General features: G+C 45.8%; 2 protein-coding genes across 3 annotated transcripts in view; one reads left to right on the forward strand and one right to left on the reverse strand.

Moving 5' to 3' along the window:
* Nucleotides 1–1156, reverse strand: part of abi1a (abl-interactor 1a) — a 58555-nt gene extending 57399 nt beyond the window's left edge. The window contains 1 exon segment of the mRNA XM_080020213.1: nucleotides 920–1156. Within this exon segment, the coding sequence (XP_079876339.1) occupies nucleotides 920–1036 (117 nt within the window). The 5' untranslated portion in view covers nucleotides 1037–1156.
* acbd5a (acyl-CoA binding domain containing 5a) lies at nucleotides 393–17365 on the forward strand. 2 transcript variants are annotated; one of them, XM_080020214.1, is made up of 14 exons: nucleotides 393–427; nucleotides 3920–4143; nucleotides 4403–4537; nucleotides 7370–7490; nucleotides 8124–8196; nucleotides 8538–8655; nucleotides 9188–9481; nucleotides 9682–9849; nucleotides 11541–11638; nucleotides 12697–12913; nucleotides 13545–13750; nucleotides 14631–14690; nucleotides 15527–15636; nucleotides 15735–17365. In XM_080020214.1, exons 3-14 carry the CDS (start codon nucleotides 4447–4449, stop codon nucleotides 15745–15747), a joined length of 1569 nt encoding a protein of 522 aa, XP_079876340.1. In that variant the 5' UTR covers nucleotides 393–427; nucleotides 3920–4143; nucleotides 4403–4446; the 3' UTR covers nucleotides 15748–17365. The 2 variants fall into 2 exon arrangements, with proteins under 2 accessions (XP_079876340.1, XP_079876341.1); XM_080020215.1 differs by lacking the exon at nucleotides 393–427 and adding an exon at nucleotides 2969–2986.
* Nucleotides 17366–17501: the final 136 nt, after the last annotated feature.

Below are 17501 nucleotides of genomic sequence, written 5' to 3' on the forward strand. Positions count from 1 at the left end.
TCAGTGAACCTCTTGCCGGGGGCCGTGCCAAAAAGTGATGGCGGCGCCTGCCCTGTCCCCGAAGCGTTGTTGAAGCCTCAAAATGACTCGGGTGTCATTCGTGGGCGTCATATTTCAAAAGATCACAGCCCACCCAGTCGCCCCCTTTTTCACCCGTTGAAATACATTTTGAAAAAGCCAATACGACTCACAAAAGGCAGCTTTGCATTCGTCGAGAGGCGACTGATGAACGGAGAGTCGCGTCGGGTCGTAAACAGTCCAGTCGCAGGCGCCTGCGACTGGACTGTTTACGACCCGACTCTCCGTTCATCCGCGGGGCTTCTATTCCACGGGTCGCAGCCCACGCAGCGCGTTGGCGGACGATCACTTCCTCGGCACGGACGCCGGCAAAGGCGGCGGACCCCGCCACCGACCGCGGCGGAGTGGGGTAGGGGGGCACACGCCACACGGGCACAACGGGCGGCTGCTCCATACGGAGACGCGCGGAGGAGGCACAAAAACACGAACCCGGTTTTGTTGTTGTTGTTTGTTTGTTTGTTTGTTTGTTTGTTTGTTTGTTTTTAAACACAAAAACGTAGGGATCGCCACTTCATACGCCGCGGGCGAACCGCGCAGGCCCGGGCGTCCCAGCGGCGGCGGACGCGGCTAAGTTCGGGCTGTTCCGAAAACTGGACACACCCTCGAGGAACTAACTCTGGCCGTCGGCCGCACGGTCCGCGGTCGCGGTGAAACGCGCACTTCGACGGACGTCGACGCGGGCACCGCGGCCAAAGTAACGTCAACCGCGGAGGGGCGGAAGCTCATCTCGCGCCCGCGGCCGGTGGCGTTGTCCGGGGGGGGAAACGGGAGCAGAGGAACACGCCGTCCCCGTCCACCACCCACCTCCTCCTCCTCCTCCTCCTCCTCCTCCTCCACCTACCTGGACATAGTTGTTCTCGCAGTAGTCCGCCACCCGGCTCAGGTTCTGGTGGCTCTCCAGCAGGGCTCTCTGGCCGGCCGGGATCTCCTCCTCGAGGAGCATCTGCAGCTCTGCCATCTTTACATCTCTTCGTCGGGGAGCAGCGGAACGGGACCGGGGGGACGGGGGGACCGGACGGGACTCCTCCGCCTGCCTTGCCGTGGGGTTCCTGCCCTCGCCCTGGCACCACCCACCCGGCGGACGGGAGGGGAGGAGGGGGGGGGGGGGGGGGGGGGGGGATCACCACGGGGTGGAACGTTTGAACCCGCGCGGTGCATGCCGGGAGGTGGAGTGCCGCCAGTGCTGCGTTGGAGTCGTGTGGGAGTTTGCAGTGTTGCGTTCGGCGAAGGGGATTAAGACCCGCGTTCGAGACGTGTCTCTGACCTCGAAGTCCAAAATCCGGATTGTGAGATTAAAGTCGGCATTCCCTAGTTTGTCAGAGCATTGTGTTGTTGTTCGGAACTGCGACTTTGGGGACAGAAGAGTGAGAATGAAGTCGGAACTCGAATAAACGTTTCACATATGGCCCCGATCGGCTTCCGTACATGTTACATAACGGTGGCTCTCGGTCTTGGTTCCAGGGGCGTCCCCTCCGAGACCCCCCCCTGTCCGCTGAGCGCTCCCCTCACTGGGGGAGGAAGGAAGAACATGCACTTCAATGAGGGTCTTTATTTTTTGTAAACATTACATACAACAACCAATATGTTCTAACACATTTTAATTTAAATTTTCGGAGTGCCCCAAAGTACCCCTGGGGTTTTCATGGTACCCCCATTTGAGAAAGCGCGGACATGAGATGCCACGTGTCTCCGTTGTTGCTGGTAGAACAATAAAGTGATCACATCAACAAGACACAACAACAAAACGAGAATCAAAATGCATGGACCAAAAAAACCCCCCAAAAAAACAGAATAGACAAAAAGTGGGGAGGGAAAAAGTCAACAAAACCTTAAACCGGGCTTTTACAGCCACTCAGTCCTGCTCCTTCGACCGAGCATCATTTCGGACGCAGCGAAGCCGCTTTGGCAGATACGGCTTCATCCCAGACCAGGAGCGTGCAGCGAACCACTTAGTGACTCGCCCTGGAACCTTTTGAGGACGCACACTTTTTTAGATTATTATTTTTTTTTATTGAATTTAATAATTTTCCACCTCAGCTGAAGCCGTCGTAAACCAAGAGGGAGGTCGGCCCGGGAACCGGTGTCCATGCTTTGCTCTTTGAGGGAAGGGGACGCCCGCGCCCCCTTGCCAGAGCAAGATCACTCGCCTGGGTGGCGAACGGGTGGGTGGGTGAGGTTGAAAGACGGTTGAACGGGTGGGTGGGTGAGGTTAAAAGACGGTTGAACGGGTGGGTGGGTGAGGTTGAAAGACGGTTGAACGGGTGGGTGGGTGAGGTTAAAAGACGGTTGAACGGGTGGGCCCTTTCCGGCTGAAAGACGTGTGGGACGGCGCTGCTCGGTGACAAGCGGCCGCAGCAAACCCTCCGAGTGTCTCGCGGGAAGCCCCCGAGCCCCGGCCTCCTGGTTCCCTTCTCCGCTTCTCTACGCAAGCGAGTGGGGGTCGTCCTGCAAAAACGCAAAATAGTAACCCATAGCAACCGTCAAACTTCACCCTCCCCGCTATTAACTTATGACGTTTTTCTTTTTATTCGATGGAGTTCCACTTTAACTTGTGAGCGATCAGGTTCATCAAGAATGGCCTCCCCTTTGAGGCTGACCGGAGCATGCCGGGATATGTAGTTCTGTGATGCTGCGCTGGAGTCCTGCGGTAATTCACCCTCAACGCGGCTTTTTATTTCTTTGACGTTTTTCTCGGTGGAAAAAACGACATGCCGCAACATCAAGTCCATTTCCATCTAATTGTTTGCCTTTTCCTGATTTTATTTATTGTTCTTTTAAACAAAACTAACAAACAAGCAGACAGCAAATATCCTCCCACCCGGTGTGAGCTTTGTATTAGAGTGGGGCCAACTTTAAACAGACAGCGCCGCTGTTACCTCGGCTGGAATGTGGCGTAAACCTTTAAAATGTAATTATTAACCAAACTAAGATTTCTGTCTCTTTCAACTTTTTAAATTATAATAAAAACATTAAAAGACAAAAAAAAAAGAAAAAAATTCAAATTCTGCCTGAATAACTCAAATAATCAGCTCATTATGAGGCAACATAACGTCAACACAGGGACTCAAAGCGCCGACCCTGACTGGAGCATGCCGGGATATGTAGTGTTGTGGTGGTATGATGCTGCGTTGATGGATGTGGGTATTTATGGCAGTGTTCGTCAGGCCCACTTGTTAAACATATTTCATATATAACGTACCAGAAATTCAATTTTTTTTTTATTTCATATACAAACCAAAAAAACAACGAACAAACAAACAAAACAATCGCGAGATTTATCTCTTACAACGTTGTTTTACGTTATATTGAAAGAACAGAAGGGAAAATTATACTTTCATTAATTCAAGTTAAATTATTTAAGTAATTGTATTATGAAGTAATATGAAATCAATAATTGAACAATATGCCAAATGCAAGCTAGATTTTACATGAGCACATTTTCATTTACATCACAGACGATCTATTATATCGACAATAACCGAGCTCGGCGTCACCTCATTCGCTAATAAACGTTGCCACACTGGAGCTTTAAAATGGGGGTTGACAGCTGACGTGAACGGTATTTACCAGACGGCAGCTCGATGTTACCACCCCTCCCGTGGGCCTTGAACGCTGCATAACGCAGGAGACCCCGACTTGAGAGAGGATGCTGGGAAACGTAGTCATATACTCGATGTGCGCCAAGTCGCTAATTCACACCCAAGCCCTCCGTATGTGTGATTCGACGCGGAGGTTGGGCGCGTTCCATTCGCTTCCCTTGTACGGACCATGTTCTCAACCCTCGAACCGTTTTCCCGTTTTGTTTCCCTGTTTCGTCCCTCCACGCGTTTGTAACCGACAGCTGACGGTTCCGCGGGACTACGACGTCACCTCGGCGCCGGCGGAGCGGTGCATTGTGGGAGCTGAGGTTCCCGTCGTCTGGCTGTTGCGCCGGCGAACCCCGGCGCCCCCCTGATAGAGAACTACAGCTCCCTCAGCGCGCTGTGCTCGTCGTTACTGTGCCGTCGATGGCGTCTTGACACTTCACCTCCCCCCAAGCAGAGACGGAACAACGATCACTTAATGGTGGGTGCGCAATTACTTTGTATGTTTTTCTTTCTTCTTCCACGAACCGCGAGTTAATTTAGACTATTGGACACAAGTACTTTTGTTCGAGTCGGTTGGCCTTTTTAGGCGGTGGGCCGGCGTTAAAACGACGCATCTACCTCCTCCTCCTCCTCCTCCTCCGCCTCCTTCTACTCGTACAGGAACAGCTTTGTTTTTGTGCGCTTTGTGTCGCCGTGTCGGTGCCTTCGTCTCCATCGCTGTGTCTTCGTTCCCGAAGGTTTCGCCCCTGGCCGCCTCCGCGCACACTCTGGCTCTGCAGTGATGGAGTGCGTCAGCATGGAGGACGACAGGCGTCTGACCCAGCTGAGGTTCGACGCTGCTGTCAAAGTCATCAAGAGTTTACCTCCAGACGGTGAGACTTTTTTATTTTTTATTTTTTTAGCTTGTTTATTATTTGTTTTTATCAGAAAGTACTCCAGTTTTGCCTGTAAAGGAGACTAACCACACTTGTAGTCCTAAACCTCACACTTTCTCAACAAGGGTCAGGTGAAATGATCTAACCCTGATCTATAGTTCAACCCTAACCCTAAATCCATACTTATCTACAGTCTAACGCTACACACACTGATCAGCCACAACATTAAAACAACTGACAGGTGAAGTGAATAACATTGATCATGTGGTTCCAATGACACCTGTCAAGGGGTGGGCTATATTATTATTATCTATATACTTTTATTTATTATTATTATTATTATTATTATTATTATTATATGAGGCAGCAAGTGAACAGTCAGTTGTTGAAGTTGATGTGCTGAAGCAGCGTAAGGATCTGAGCGACGTTGACAAGGAGCACATTGTGATGCTGGACGACTGGGTCAGAGCATCTCCAAAACCACAGGTCTTGTGGGCTGTTCCCGCTATGCAGTGGTTACTACCGACCAAAAGTGCTCAAAGGATCCCACAGAAGAACTACTGTAGCACAAAGTGGTGAAACAGTGAACGGTGCTATGATAGAAAGGTGTAGAACACACAGTGCATGGCAGCTTGCTGCGTATGGGAGCGCTCACAGTGTCCATGCTGACCCCTGTCCACCCCTGAAAGCACCTACAATGGACACAGGAGCGTCACAACTGGACCAGGGAGCAATGGAAGAAGGTGGAGGTCTGATGAATCACGTTTCTTCTACATCGTGTGTGTGTGTGTGTGTGTGTGTGTGTGTGTGTGTGTGTGTGTGTGTGTGTGTGTGTGTGTGTGTGTGTGTGTGTGTGTGTTGTTAACCTCGGGTCGAGATGGCACCAGAATGCACTATGGGAAGAGGACAAGCCGGTGGCGTCAGTGTGATGCTCTGGGCAATGTTCTGCTGGGAAACCTTGGGTCCTGACATTCATGTGGATGTTACTTTGACATGTAGCACCTTCCTAAACACTGTTGCAGACCAAGTACACGCCTACATGGCAATGGTATTCCCTGATGGCAGTGGCCTCTTTCAGCAGGATAATGCTCTCTGCCACGCTGCAAGAAATGTTCAGGAATTGTTTGGGGAACATGACAAAGAGTGCAAGGTGTTGACTTGGCCTCAAAATTCCCCAGATCTCAATCCGATGGAGCATCTGTGGGATGCGCCGCAACAACAAGCCGATCCATTGAGGCCCCACCTCGCAACTTTAGGGCCGCCCCCTGAAAGTCGACCCGTCGAATAATCAGTGGGGAAACCCATCAGTCGACTGAGATTCTTCAAGTCGAGCAGTGTGCATTACAATAACAGGATACAACAGATAGAAGCTTACAAAATGCACAGGGATAACACTTGAATATGGAATTATGAATATTTTTATATGTGAATTGTGCGTACACAGCCGCGAACACGGCTCTACCTGCGCCCCGTTCCTCCCAAATAAAAAGCACAGCAATGGCATAGCCGTCAATGCTGGTGGAAAAAAAAATACATATGTTAGAATCGAAAGTCAAATCCAATCGTAGATTTAGAGAATAGTGACACCCCTATCCTTGGACCACTTTTGGTGGGTACTAACCACTGCATACCGTCATTTCGTTTAAAACGCAATTAAAGTGTCTGTGTTAGAAATCCCGGACTGTAAAAAGTCTATACAGTGTATTTTCTTTGTAATGTAGTGGAGTAAAAGTTGAAAGTCCCTGAAATGAAATACACTTAAGATATACTAAGATATACTAGGACTTTAGTGTACTTTGCTTTCCACTACAGCCTGCAGGGTTACCGTTGGTCACCTGTGTGGATGGGTGAACAGCTTGTCAGGCTCTTTGTTTTAACAGGATTAACCCACATAGGGAACAAAGCAAACAGCACCTGGTGATCCAGTCTCACTTCCTCCGCAGGGATACACTCTCTCTCCATGTATTGGAGCTGGAGCATTCGACCGGCCACCTGCAATTAAACCGCAACATCCTAATGTCACTCATTGAGCCGTCGCAATCGTTACATAATCGCCTGATTGCAATTGTGAGCCAATTTTGGAAATGTGTCAGTCAATACAATGTGAATTAGAAGTTTCCATCAGTTGGGTTGCGGTGTCTACCTGAATCTTTATGCTCCAAAGTTCATAGTCAATAGATAGTTCCTTATTATTATTATTATTATTAGTATTATTAATAATACTACTAATAATAATGATAATAATATAAAATCAACAAATACTAAAATGTCATGTCATGATTTTGACAGCCCCAGGCATATAAAACGAAACAAGAATACAAAACCGATGTGATCTGGACCCATAAGGAATATGGAAATACTTTGATGGTATCAACCCCATTGCAACGATGCTGTCGAGTATTTAAAAAATCTGCTGGCGTTCAGTGTGTGAAGTTTCCTGTTTTAATTATTTTTTTGATTTATTTCCATACCTTCTACACTGGGACCTAGATGACTTCCTAGGTGAAAAAATATATAAACATAACAGTAACAAAATGGATAATAAGCCAGAAAAATCTGCTCATGTATCATGACTTATGAAATAAAGCAGTGAACCAGAAAGCTGAACCTAAGATGATAAAAATCAAAATAAAAAATGGTAATGTACAATAAACCTAATGACAAAAACCCTTTATTCAATATTTCTGGCGTAGAGAAGGAACATTTGTGTGGGAGGGGGAGCAGGAAATTCTTGACGTTCTTGAAGAGAATTGAGCAGAATCACTGAAAACAAACTATACGGGGATCTAACTATGTCGGATCTAATAATCTTTCCTTTCTTCCACGCAGGTTCTTTTCAGCCCTCCAACGACATGATGCTCAAATTCTACAGCTACTACAAGCAGGCCACCTTGGGCCCGTGTAACGTCCCCCGTCCCGGCTTCTGGGACGCCGTCGGAAAAGCAAAGTGGTACTGATACGAGAGAGGAGAAGGGGGTGGGGGGATGAAATATTTGTATGAACTCTGTTTCTGTTCCACACTCGGCACAACCCTGCTGATTTGTTTGGCAGCGTAAAGCACACGACACGGCTCCGTTCATCAGCTCAACGGTTACGTTACTCTTTTTCAAACACTGGACTTTGTTGCCACACTGCAGTCGGTCCGGGGTTCTGCTAAATGATCTACCCATGCGTACAAAAAGTTGCACCAAAAAAACAACAACCTGGAATGTGACGTCTTACCCAGTGAGCGGGGGACGCTGGTGGAAGAATGCCAAATCATTATTATTTTTGTTGTTTTAGACGACTCGACGATTTAAGCAGATCCTTTTCAAACAGAGCAATCGTTATGCAAATGAGTTTTCAGTGGCTGGCGCTGCCACACCCCTGCAGTGTGTTTGTTCTTTTTCATGTGTTTGAATTTGGGTTATGGACCCAAGTCACATTGACCAAAATGAACGTTACCTAACTGAACTGAGAGCTGGAAAGTGTTTGAGGTTGCACCTTATGTTCAAACCATTTTTTATTTATTTATTTTTCCTTTTCAGTCCTCCGTGCCGTGTGTTGTTTGATTTTCTGATCAGACGACGTTTGTGTGTTTTAGGGATGCCTGGAATTCTCTGGGAGAGATGCCAAAGAACGAAGCCATGACGGCCTACGTGGACGAAATGAAACTGGTATTTTATTCTTCTATCGACACATTTCTGGTTAAAGGTCCAATCGTCTCTCATATCTCTAGTCTCATACTGTGATCAATTTCAGGTCATATCGTTCTTTATGCTTCACTATGAATTCAGATTACAAAATTGTGCAAGTGGCCAATTGACTTATCTGATGTTGATTTTACCAGCTCATTCTCGTGGCGATTGAGAATCTCTAATTTCGCCACTGCACAATAATAATGAAGGACGACAAACAATAATATTAAATGAGCGTCGGTGTGTTAGTGCAGCGAGCGCGAGACCCTGCCTAGTCCCAATATCTGAGCTTCTGACGCCATGATCCCTCTGGACGGCAGATCCTGGAGGGCATGCCCATCACGGACGAGGTGGAGGAGCTCCTCCGGGTCATCGGCCCCTTCTACGAGCTGGTGGAGGAAAACAAGAAGGTCTCGCGGATCTCAGACCTGAGCGTGGGTACGTCCCTCCTGTCCCCCCTCGCGAGCCTCATGTCGTGCGTCACTCCCAGAGAGTCTGGAGGCGTGGACGCGGCCTGTCGGGTTTTAACGCTTTCTCCTTTGCCTCCCATCGGACGCTCAGCCCGCTTGACAAAGTTTGCTCAGCAGCTCGACGGCAAGTATTGCACCGCGTGTTGGTTCCTCCGTAGTGTTCCACTGTCTGGTGCTGTAGGTAGTGCGCTGCTGTACTTGACACTTGTCGTGCTGATCAGTGTGCACACTCTGGCTCTAGATGCAGAACGGTGAAGTAGCTTTTGCTTTTCTAGCAGTAGCAAATGGGAAGAATTTAATGAAGTCAAGCCATTGAAAATAGCGCAGCAACATCACCAGTCCTTGAACTGCGACGTAGCCAGTCCTTGAACTCCGATGTTGCATGTTCCCAAACAACATTGTGACAATACTTTTTGAAGTCATTGTATGAACATGTATATTCATATTGACAGAAGGGCACAGTGTAAACCCAGTGTAAACACTGCTGTTTTGTGGCGCAGGCTTTGGGAATCTGATGACGGCGAAGCCCTCCAAGAGCGTCACCAAGAGCATCATCCGCTCCCTGGAGATGAACGGCACCCTGGAGAGCTGGCCCGCCAGGGTCACACCCGGCGACGAGATCCTGGCCATAAGTGAAGCAGACACAGGAGAACTACCAGAAGAAGAAGAAGAAGAAGAAGAAGAAGAAGAGGAAGATGAGGAGGAGGAGGAGGAGGAGGAGGAGGAGAAGGAGAATGATGATGAGGAGGAGGAAGAAGAGAGAGTCACGAGGGAGGTCAACAAAGGAAGAGGGGGTTTGTTTGTCTATTTATTAATGTTATTGATGATTAATTATGACATATCATAATGAATAATTGTAATATAACTATTAATAATGCCATATACATTTATAATACTTTGAGCGATATTATTGCATATCATACATCATACATATTTATTTTAAAATGATCTATTTTAGCTTTTATGTATTTGTTTGCTTGTTTGCAATCTGCAGCCCCCCTGTCGAGAAGAAAGGGTCCGGCGAGGAGGGCCAAGGCTCTGCTGTCCAACGGCATCGCCCACCTGAGCAACGGAACGCACCCCAAGGCTGCCCTGAACAGCGACGGCCCCCAGGACGGGACCGCTGGCCCACCCGGACCCCTGCTCAACGGACATCACGAGGGTGAGAGAGAAACCCTCGCTTCTATAGCTACGTATCAGCTGTGCGGGGCCTGAGAAATCCAACCAACCAGGACGATGGGACGTAAACACCAGTTTATTGTAGAGAGGGGGCCAGCTGGAACAAGCCAGGAGCAGATAGAACTTGTCATGACAGGGCTCCTCTCCTGAGTGTGTGTGGGGATGGGGTTTTAAAACCTACTGATCAGTAGCCCAACCAGCGAGCGTCAGGTATGGCCGCTCCAACCACCACAGTCATATCACTCCCTTCACTGAAACCATTTCACATGTTTTCGGAAGAGAACTTCAGAACAGTCAAATTTTGATATCTCTATCTATCTATCTATCTATCTATCTATCTATCTATCTATCTATCTATCTATCTATCTATCTATCTATCTATCTATCTATCTATCTATCTATCTATCTATAATTTTTTTTAATTTTTTTAAGGTCTACATATTCTTAAGTAAATTATTATTATTACAATTAATTCAATTTGCTGCCTCAAACACATAAAGCAAAACTAAATTAGAAAAGTGTAACATTATTGTTATTATCTACAAATGAATGCCTTATGTTTTTGAATCTGCAGCAGAAAAAGTAAAACATCAAACATTTACTGTTATATTTCTGAGAAATAAAAGGGAATAAAAGTGCACTTCTCATTTTAAACCCCTTTGACCCAATGTGAGGAAACAGGGAGAGAAAGTTGACCGAGTCGTCAGTTTTTAGTGTTTTCTTTTATTATTTTTATTATTTTTTACCTTTTTTTGTGGTTTTATGAGTTTGATGGTTTGGCGTATCACCCCTGCTGTGCATTTTATTGGAATTTCGGATTCCCTGCAGAGCGCTCGCGCCTCATCCCAACAAGCACGGCACCAGCACTTCCCCGGAGCTCGGTGCCGTGCTCTGTCCAGACACGCCCCTCGTCCGACTCTCCAGACGCCCCGTGAAACGCGCTGGAAAAGGGTTTCTTTGGACTCTGTCCCTGACATCACAGCCTGGCTGTTCTGGCAGCACAGCCGCCGCCGTGTGATCAGATAATCTGCCCAGAGCCGCGACCACTCAGCATTTTTCCCGGCAGAGAATCTGGTTCAGTTTAAACTGTGAATCATGACGGGCTGTGAAATGGATGTAGTGGATTTTACTTTATACAATGTTAATATATAATATAAAATAAGAGATAATAATAATAATAGAATATATGATAATTATAATAATAATTATTATAATAATAATATATAATAATATATGATGATGATCATCATAATATATAATGATGATGATAATTATATATAATAATAATAATAATAATATCTTCCAAATGACATTTTTAGGGATCCAACAGAGCATGGTGTATATGGCAACGTTGACTTATCTTATTGGACCCAAAGTGTAGTTATGGGTGAACAGAACTCCTGAAATCACGAGGTTCTTTATATTCGTTCAAAGCAGTTGTTTCTGGTTTAAGAAAGAGGCGATGCAGCGTGTTTTGTCGACGCCCCTGACAAAGCTGTCATATATATATCATATATAATATATCATACGGTATATAATATATTTTTCTGGTTATGTCTCAGTGTCACTGAGCGATGATCAGTAACACGTTCCTCTCTCTTTCTTTCTCTCTCTCTCTCTCTCTCTCTCTCTCTCTCTCTCTCTCTCCCCCCTCTCTCCCCCCTCTCCCCTCAGCGGAGCCCGGTGGGGACGAGTCAGGGCCCCAGCCCCTGGCCAGTGACTCTGACAGTGAAGTTTACTGCGACTCGGTGGACCAGTTCGGTCACGAGGAGGCAGGTCACACACACACACACACACACACACACACACACACACACACACACACACACACACACACACACACACACACACACACACACACACACACACACACAGGTCCAGCTGTAGGATCCGATGGGTCGACCGGTCTTTGTTGGACACTTCTGAAATATCTGGTCAAGTTTGTAATGATAGTCAGTGATATGATGATAATTAGGAGGTTAAATATGCATATATCAAAATTTTGAAGTGACTTTTATAGCACCGGCCACTTGTGGCCGAAACAGTATTCATTGGTTAAACATCTAAACATAATACAAGGGTTAACTATCACAACAGGCATATTAGATACCTTGGTAATGATATCTCCACCAATTTGTCAGATTTGTTTACCCTTATTATAGAACCCAGAATCGCAATTGTGGCGCCGCCCCTTGTGGCCGCCTGCACGAGCACCGGCTGTCGATTACGCACATTTGAGTATTTTTCACCGGGTGTCATGACATTTCACTGCATATATGTACGACCGTATGTGTATGTATGTGACAAATAATCTCTTGAACTTGAACTTGAACTTGAACACACACACACACACACACATCAGTCACCAAAGGCTGCTCTGCAAACAATGACGACCGGTTTGTTGTGTTTTGTACTCTAATGCAGATGCTAGAGTGACGTCATTGACTCCCTGCTTCTTGTGTTAATGTTGGAACAGAGTTACAGAAAATGAAGGCTGGGTAGTGCAGTACTGGAAAAAATGTATAGTTACATTATTGTAACACCTTGATGTTTTAACCATATTTGCATACAATGAATGATCAAGAAAGTATTTATTTTATGGTCATGCCTTTTTTAGAGCAGAGAAAGACAACGTTTTACTAGATCACGATATTGGGATGACCAAAATCTTTATACAACTTTATAGATATCACAGTAAAGACATACTGAAAATGATCAATACAGTGGCTCAGAATCAGGTTTCTCACTATTATTATACTTCGGTACTATTATAGTAGTATATCACAGATCCAAGATTGGGTGTTAAAGTCTGGTCTCGCCTCGTCCCCAGAACTCAGAGCTGCACCGCTCTCGGGACGACCTCGACAACAACGACGACGACGACGACAGCCCGGCCGCCCTGCCCCCAGGGGACGCGGGGGGCCCGCCCGAACCCCCAGAGGGGGTGCAGTGCGGCGGAGAGGACACGGCGCCCGGCAGCGAGGCGTCCCAGAGGCAGTGGCTGGACGTGAACGCGGCGGACAGATCCCTGGTCAGAGGAGGAAGAGGTGAGAGCGCCTTTTCAGGAGTGTTTATTTTAACAAAATATTTCTAATTTTTTCCAATGATTTCATTTATCATTGGAAAAAATACCATGATAATACCAACATACTCAATCCCAGAAATGTTTTTTTATAATTGTATTACTTATTTATTATTAAATATTTAATAATACTTATTTAATAACTTACTCATTTATTCATTTATTTATTTATTTATATTGTTTGTTCTATCTATTATTTTTTGATTATTACTTATTTATTATTAAAAATGTATTTATTTATTATTATTTATTTTATTTATTTATTATTTTTTATATATATTCATTACGATCTTTGTTTTAACAATGATATGGCGGCCCACTTGCAGTAACCTCAGGGACCAGGTTGGAAACTCAGCAGTGATTTTCAACCTTTTTCAATATCAAGGACCCTCAGTTTGCATGGATCAGGCCACAGACTTTATTTGATTGGATTTAGTCTCTGGGGTTTTCATCGTCAGAGAGGATTTCGTTTCTAAAATGTCTACGTATACTCAGAATGTCAACGTTCTGTACGCTCACCCCCTTCTTCTTCTTTTTTTTTTATTTCTTTTTTTTTTTATTATTAATATTTTATCTTTTTCTTCCTGTCTCTCAAGGTTCCAGGTCTTCCACCCCCAGCTCCGACGCCCCGGGGCCGCCGCAGGGCGAGGGAGGCGGGGACGGCGAGCGCTGGGGCGGCCCGGCGACGGCGGCGGGGAGGAGCCTGAACGAGCAGATCGTGGCGGCGCTAGCGCAGCTGCAGGAGGACATGCAGAGCGTCCTGCAGCGGCTGCACACGCTGGAGGCCCTGACCGCCACGCAGGTCACACTGCCCACCCCTCCCCCCTCACTGCATAGAGCGCTGCTTCTCAGCCGGGGGCCCCCCGGGGAGGTTCTAGGGGGGTCCGCCGGGGGTCCTTGGGGAGGTTCTAGGGGGGTCCCCAGCAGAATGATTACCAGTTAAACTTTTCATTTCCAGGACGTTGACCTCCCTCACTAGAGCGCAGACGTTAAATCAGGTGTAGCGATACAGACGTTGTCAGATCAGGATCCAGAGACAAAATCTTATCAAACGGACGGCGACGATGGAGGACGCTCGGTCTGAAAAGGCTTGAGAATCGCTGATCTCGAGGCAAGAATCCCAAACATAAATTGTAATTTCAGGATTTGACAACTGACCGGAATCGTTGTGCTGCCTCGTATAGCTATAATCACTAATGCCAAAACGGGCGATTGACAACTTTCCCATTGCCAGGAGAAATGCTGTTTTTTAATTTTTGTTTTTTGTTTTTTCCCTGGTTGACCACGCCCCTTCTTTTTGGAAGTCACGGACACGTGGGAAAAGGAACGAACGACGCGGCACCACAGGGGGGCGGGGCTATGGGATATGAAACGATGGAATGACACAGATATTCCTGTCTGATGCATCGCATCTCTTTCAGTTAAGAAGCTAAAATTAGCGTCGGCCCAGGTCTCCTGTTCACATCGGAGGCGGAGCCCTTAAAAACCCGTGTCTATTGCCGGGTCATTTGACCGGGGACTGAGACCCGGGTGTTTCCCTTTCCCGCTGATGACAAGTGATGACCGTTGGTGGGTGTTAGCGGGGTTTTGGCGCAGCGTGGGGCTACAGAGGGTAGGACTGGACCGCGTGTATGCAGCTGATGAGCAGTGTTTGGACTGAAGCTTCTGTCTTTTCCTTCCAGACCAGGTCCATGGTGCTGCCTCCAACCTTCCCTCCGCCCCCGGTGAAGAACAGTAGCGTGGTACGTTGGGGGGACACCACGCCCACGTTTGGAATTTGAAGGGTTGCCAAACTGGGGTCCCTGTCCCCCTAATGGTCAGGAAAAAAATGGCATGGGGGCCTGAAGCTGAGATATTTGGGGGGTTTTGTTCAGTATGTTTTATTTTGTTGTTTTACATATTTTAAGATCATTTTACACCAAATATAGTCACTGGACTCCACTCATAGTTGCAAGCTTTTGTTGAGAGTTTTGTTTGTCACTCTTTCTCGGTTTCAATGAAACGTTAAACCTCACAGCAGTTTATTATACGCCTCAGTTGAAAAATACTGAACGAAGGGTTCTAACCAGGTCCTTGAGGTGCTTGAATTTCATCCAAATTGAAGTACTGGAATACCTTGAAAATAACTTTTGTGCTGAAGTGCTTGAAATGTCCTTGGTCGATGACAATGAGACTCATAATAGATATACAGTATATCATAGTTATACTAATATAAATAATAGACAATGAGGCGAAGATTGTATTTTTATTAATAAAGATCGAATGGAAAATTGATCATATTTATCTGGTGTGAAGCACTTGAAAATGGAAAAAAATTGTGCTTAAACAAAATAACAAATACTTTAAAGTCCTTGGTTTCATTTTGTTATGTCAGAATGAACCTGTGAACCTGTCCTTGTAAGCTTCACAGTTTTATAATCGCTTGTTAAACCAAAGTTAGTAAATAAATCAATCAAACAGCCTCAGCAGCTCTTTCCTGACTGCACTGTTTTTTCCAGCCTGAATTTCTCTGCGGGGTTAAATAAAGTGTCATCTCATCTTAAAATATTGACTCTTTTTATTTATTTTATTTGGGCAGAAACCCAGCTGGTGGCCTCTTGACGTGGCCCCCGGCACCGTGGCCTTTGCGGTGATCTGGCCGTTCGTGGTGCAGTGGCTCATCCACCTGTACCTGCAGCGCAGGAGAAGGTTTGCTGTCCGACGTTTCACCGTAGCCACGTATCACCACGCTTCCTTCTTTCCACTGTTTATTTTATTTTATTTTATTTTATTTTTTCTCCATATAGAAGAATCAACTGAAACCTGCTGGGGCCTCATCAGTCGGACCCCCGGAGACGTCCTGTCAGCGAGTCTGAGCGGGGCCAGTCCCTGCAGAGCGGCTCCTGTTCTACCAAGCCACCAAAAGTAAAAAGCACCGGGCACGTTGCGGTCGCGAGGCTCACCCCTGATAAGTCCCTGATACGAGGTGTGGAATCAAAAGAAGGAAATGTGAATGTATGGAACGTAACTATCAACCGTCCTGGTTGGGTGTTTTTTTTTTTTTGTTTGTTTTTTTTTGTTTTCACATTTTAAGGCTTCACTTCACAAAATTCTGCAGAATCCTTTATTTTATGTTGTTTTGGTTTTTTCCTGAAGCTTAATGCTCGATGTGGTTTATAAATTAACTAGTTGCCCAGGCAATGCTGCTAAAATGTTGTGACAATTGAAGATTAGAAAGGAGGGTTGAAATAGATAATATATCATTTTGTATATGTTTGTTCTGAATATAATTTATTCCTCTTTAACGGTAAAATCAAGATTTTGCCAGACTTAGTCAAATTTAAACGGCACAGTGCAGCGTCTTCATTTGTCGGTATGGTTTGAATACGGTTTATAATGCTTTCATTCTGGGTGTTGGGGCTCTCCCGGCGTCCTGTTCCGGGGGTTCCCGACCCTCTCATGGCCCCGCCCGCTTTGGAAACCTAAATTCTGGCTCAGGATTAAAAATAACTTTGAATTTCTGCCCATAAACTGCCATGTTAAACTGCGCTTTAATATTTTAAATACAATCTATGGGAGTGTATTTTATTGCTTTACTTGTTTATTTTTGTTTTCTTCTCAAAATATAGTTTGATTCTGAATCAAACGATATATTTTTTTATTTTTTCCACAAAAACAAACATGTAAAATAATAAAACAACAAACATGCAGCATACGTTTAAAATAAAATAAAATACTTTTGCTGCAGACCCCCGGCAACTCCTCCGTGGGGCCCTAGGGGGCCTGGGAACCCCTGGTCTATTCCATTATGTAGAAAGTGCCTGAGCATCCCTGCGGTACATCGTCATGGTAACGTACTGTAGGGTTCACTCTGTTGTAGCACACCCGTTGGCATCGGACCAAAGCACTTTTTAATCCGTCCTTTTTACCCTGTTCAGCACCTTAGCGGGACCTTTGTCTCCCAGCGAGTGTAGCCTTTCCTGTCAGCTCCCTGCCTATAGCTCCACACCTGTCACTGGACGCCCGTTTAATTTGCATCGGTCTGGTACGTCGCCTAATTTTAAATGTTTAATGTGTTGACTTAATTGTATATTGAGACGTCCTGGAGCGTTGAAATGGATCGTACCATTACCCGAAGGCTGGTAGTAACCTGTGTGTGTGTGTGTGAGATCTTAAACGTGTGTGAATTGTATAAAATGGCTGTACAGTTGGTATAATTAAAATGCAATATTTTAATTGCATTGCTCTGTGTTAATAATATAGAATACCATGTATATCAGATTTAACATGAGCTTTGAAGCTGCACTAGGGAGGACGATCTTTACAGAGCTTTGTTTTATTCAGGACTAGAGTTTACCTTTTTACTGAAATCTACTGCTAAGGCGTTCTCTTGCATGCGATTGGAAATCTAAGTCTAAAATAAAATTTTCATTATGTATTTTGAATTGTCTGGAGATTTTTCTTTTTTTTTGTTTTACTCCTGCTGTGCCCTGGTCTGATATGTAGAGATTGCATATTATAATGGTGTGACATACGACATATACATAACCGTGAACGGCGCCACATGCACACTG

This window comes from Zeus faber (assembly GCF_960531495.2).
Source record: "Zeus faber genome assembly, chromosome: 19".
NCBI classification, from domain to species: domain Eukaryota; kingdom Metazoa; phylum Chordata; class Actinopteri; order Zeiformes; family Zeidae; genus Zeus; species Zeus faber.

Coding starts and splice junctions, on each gene's coding strand:
- acbd5a (XM_080020214.1), top strand. CDS start 4,447: ATGGAGTGCGTCAGCATGGAGGACGACAGGCGTCTGACCCAGCTGAGG. Junction 8,656..9,187: donor GATCTCAGACCTGAGCGTGG/GTACGTCCCTCC, acceptor TTTGTGGCGCAG/GCTTTGGGAATCTGATGACG. Junction 11,639..12,696: donor ACCAGTTCGGTCACGAGGAG/GCAGGTCACACA, acceptor CCTCGTCCCCAG/AACTCAGAGCTGCACCGCTC.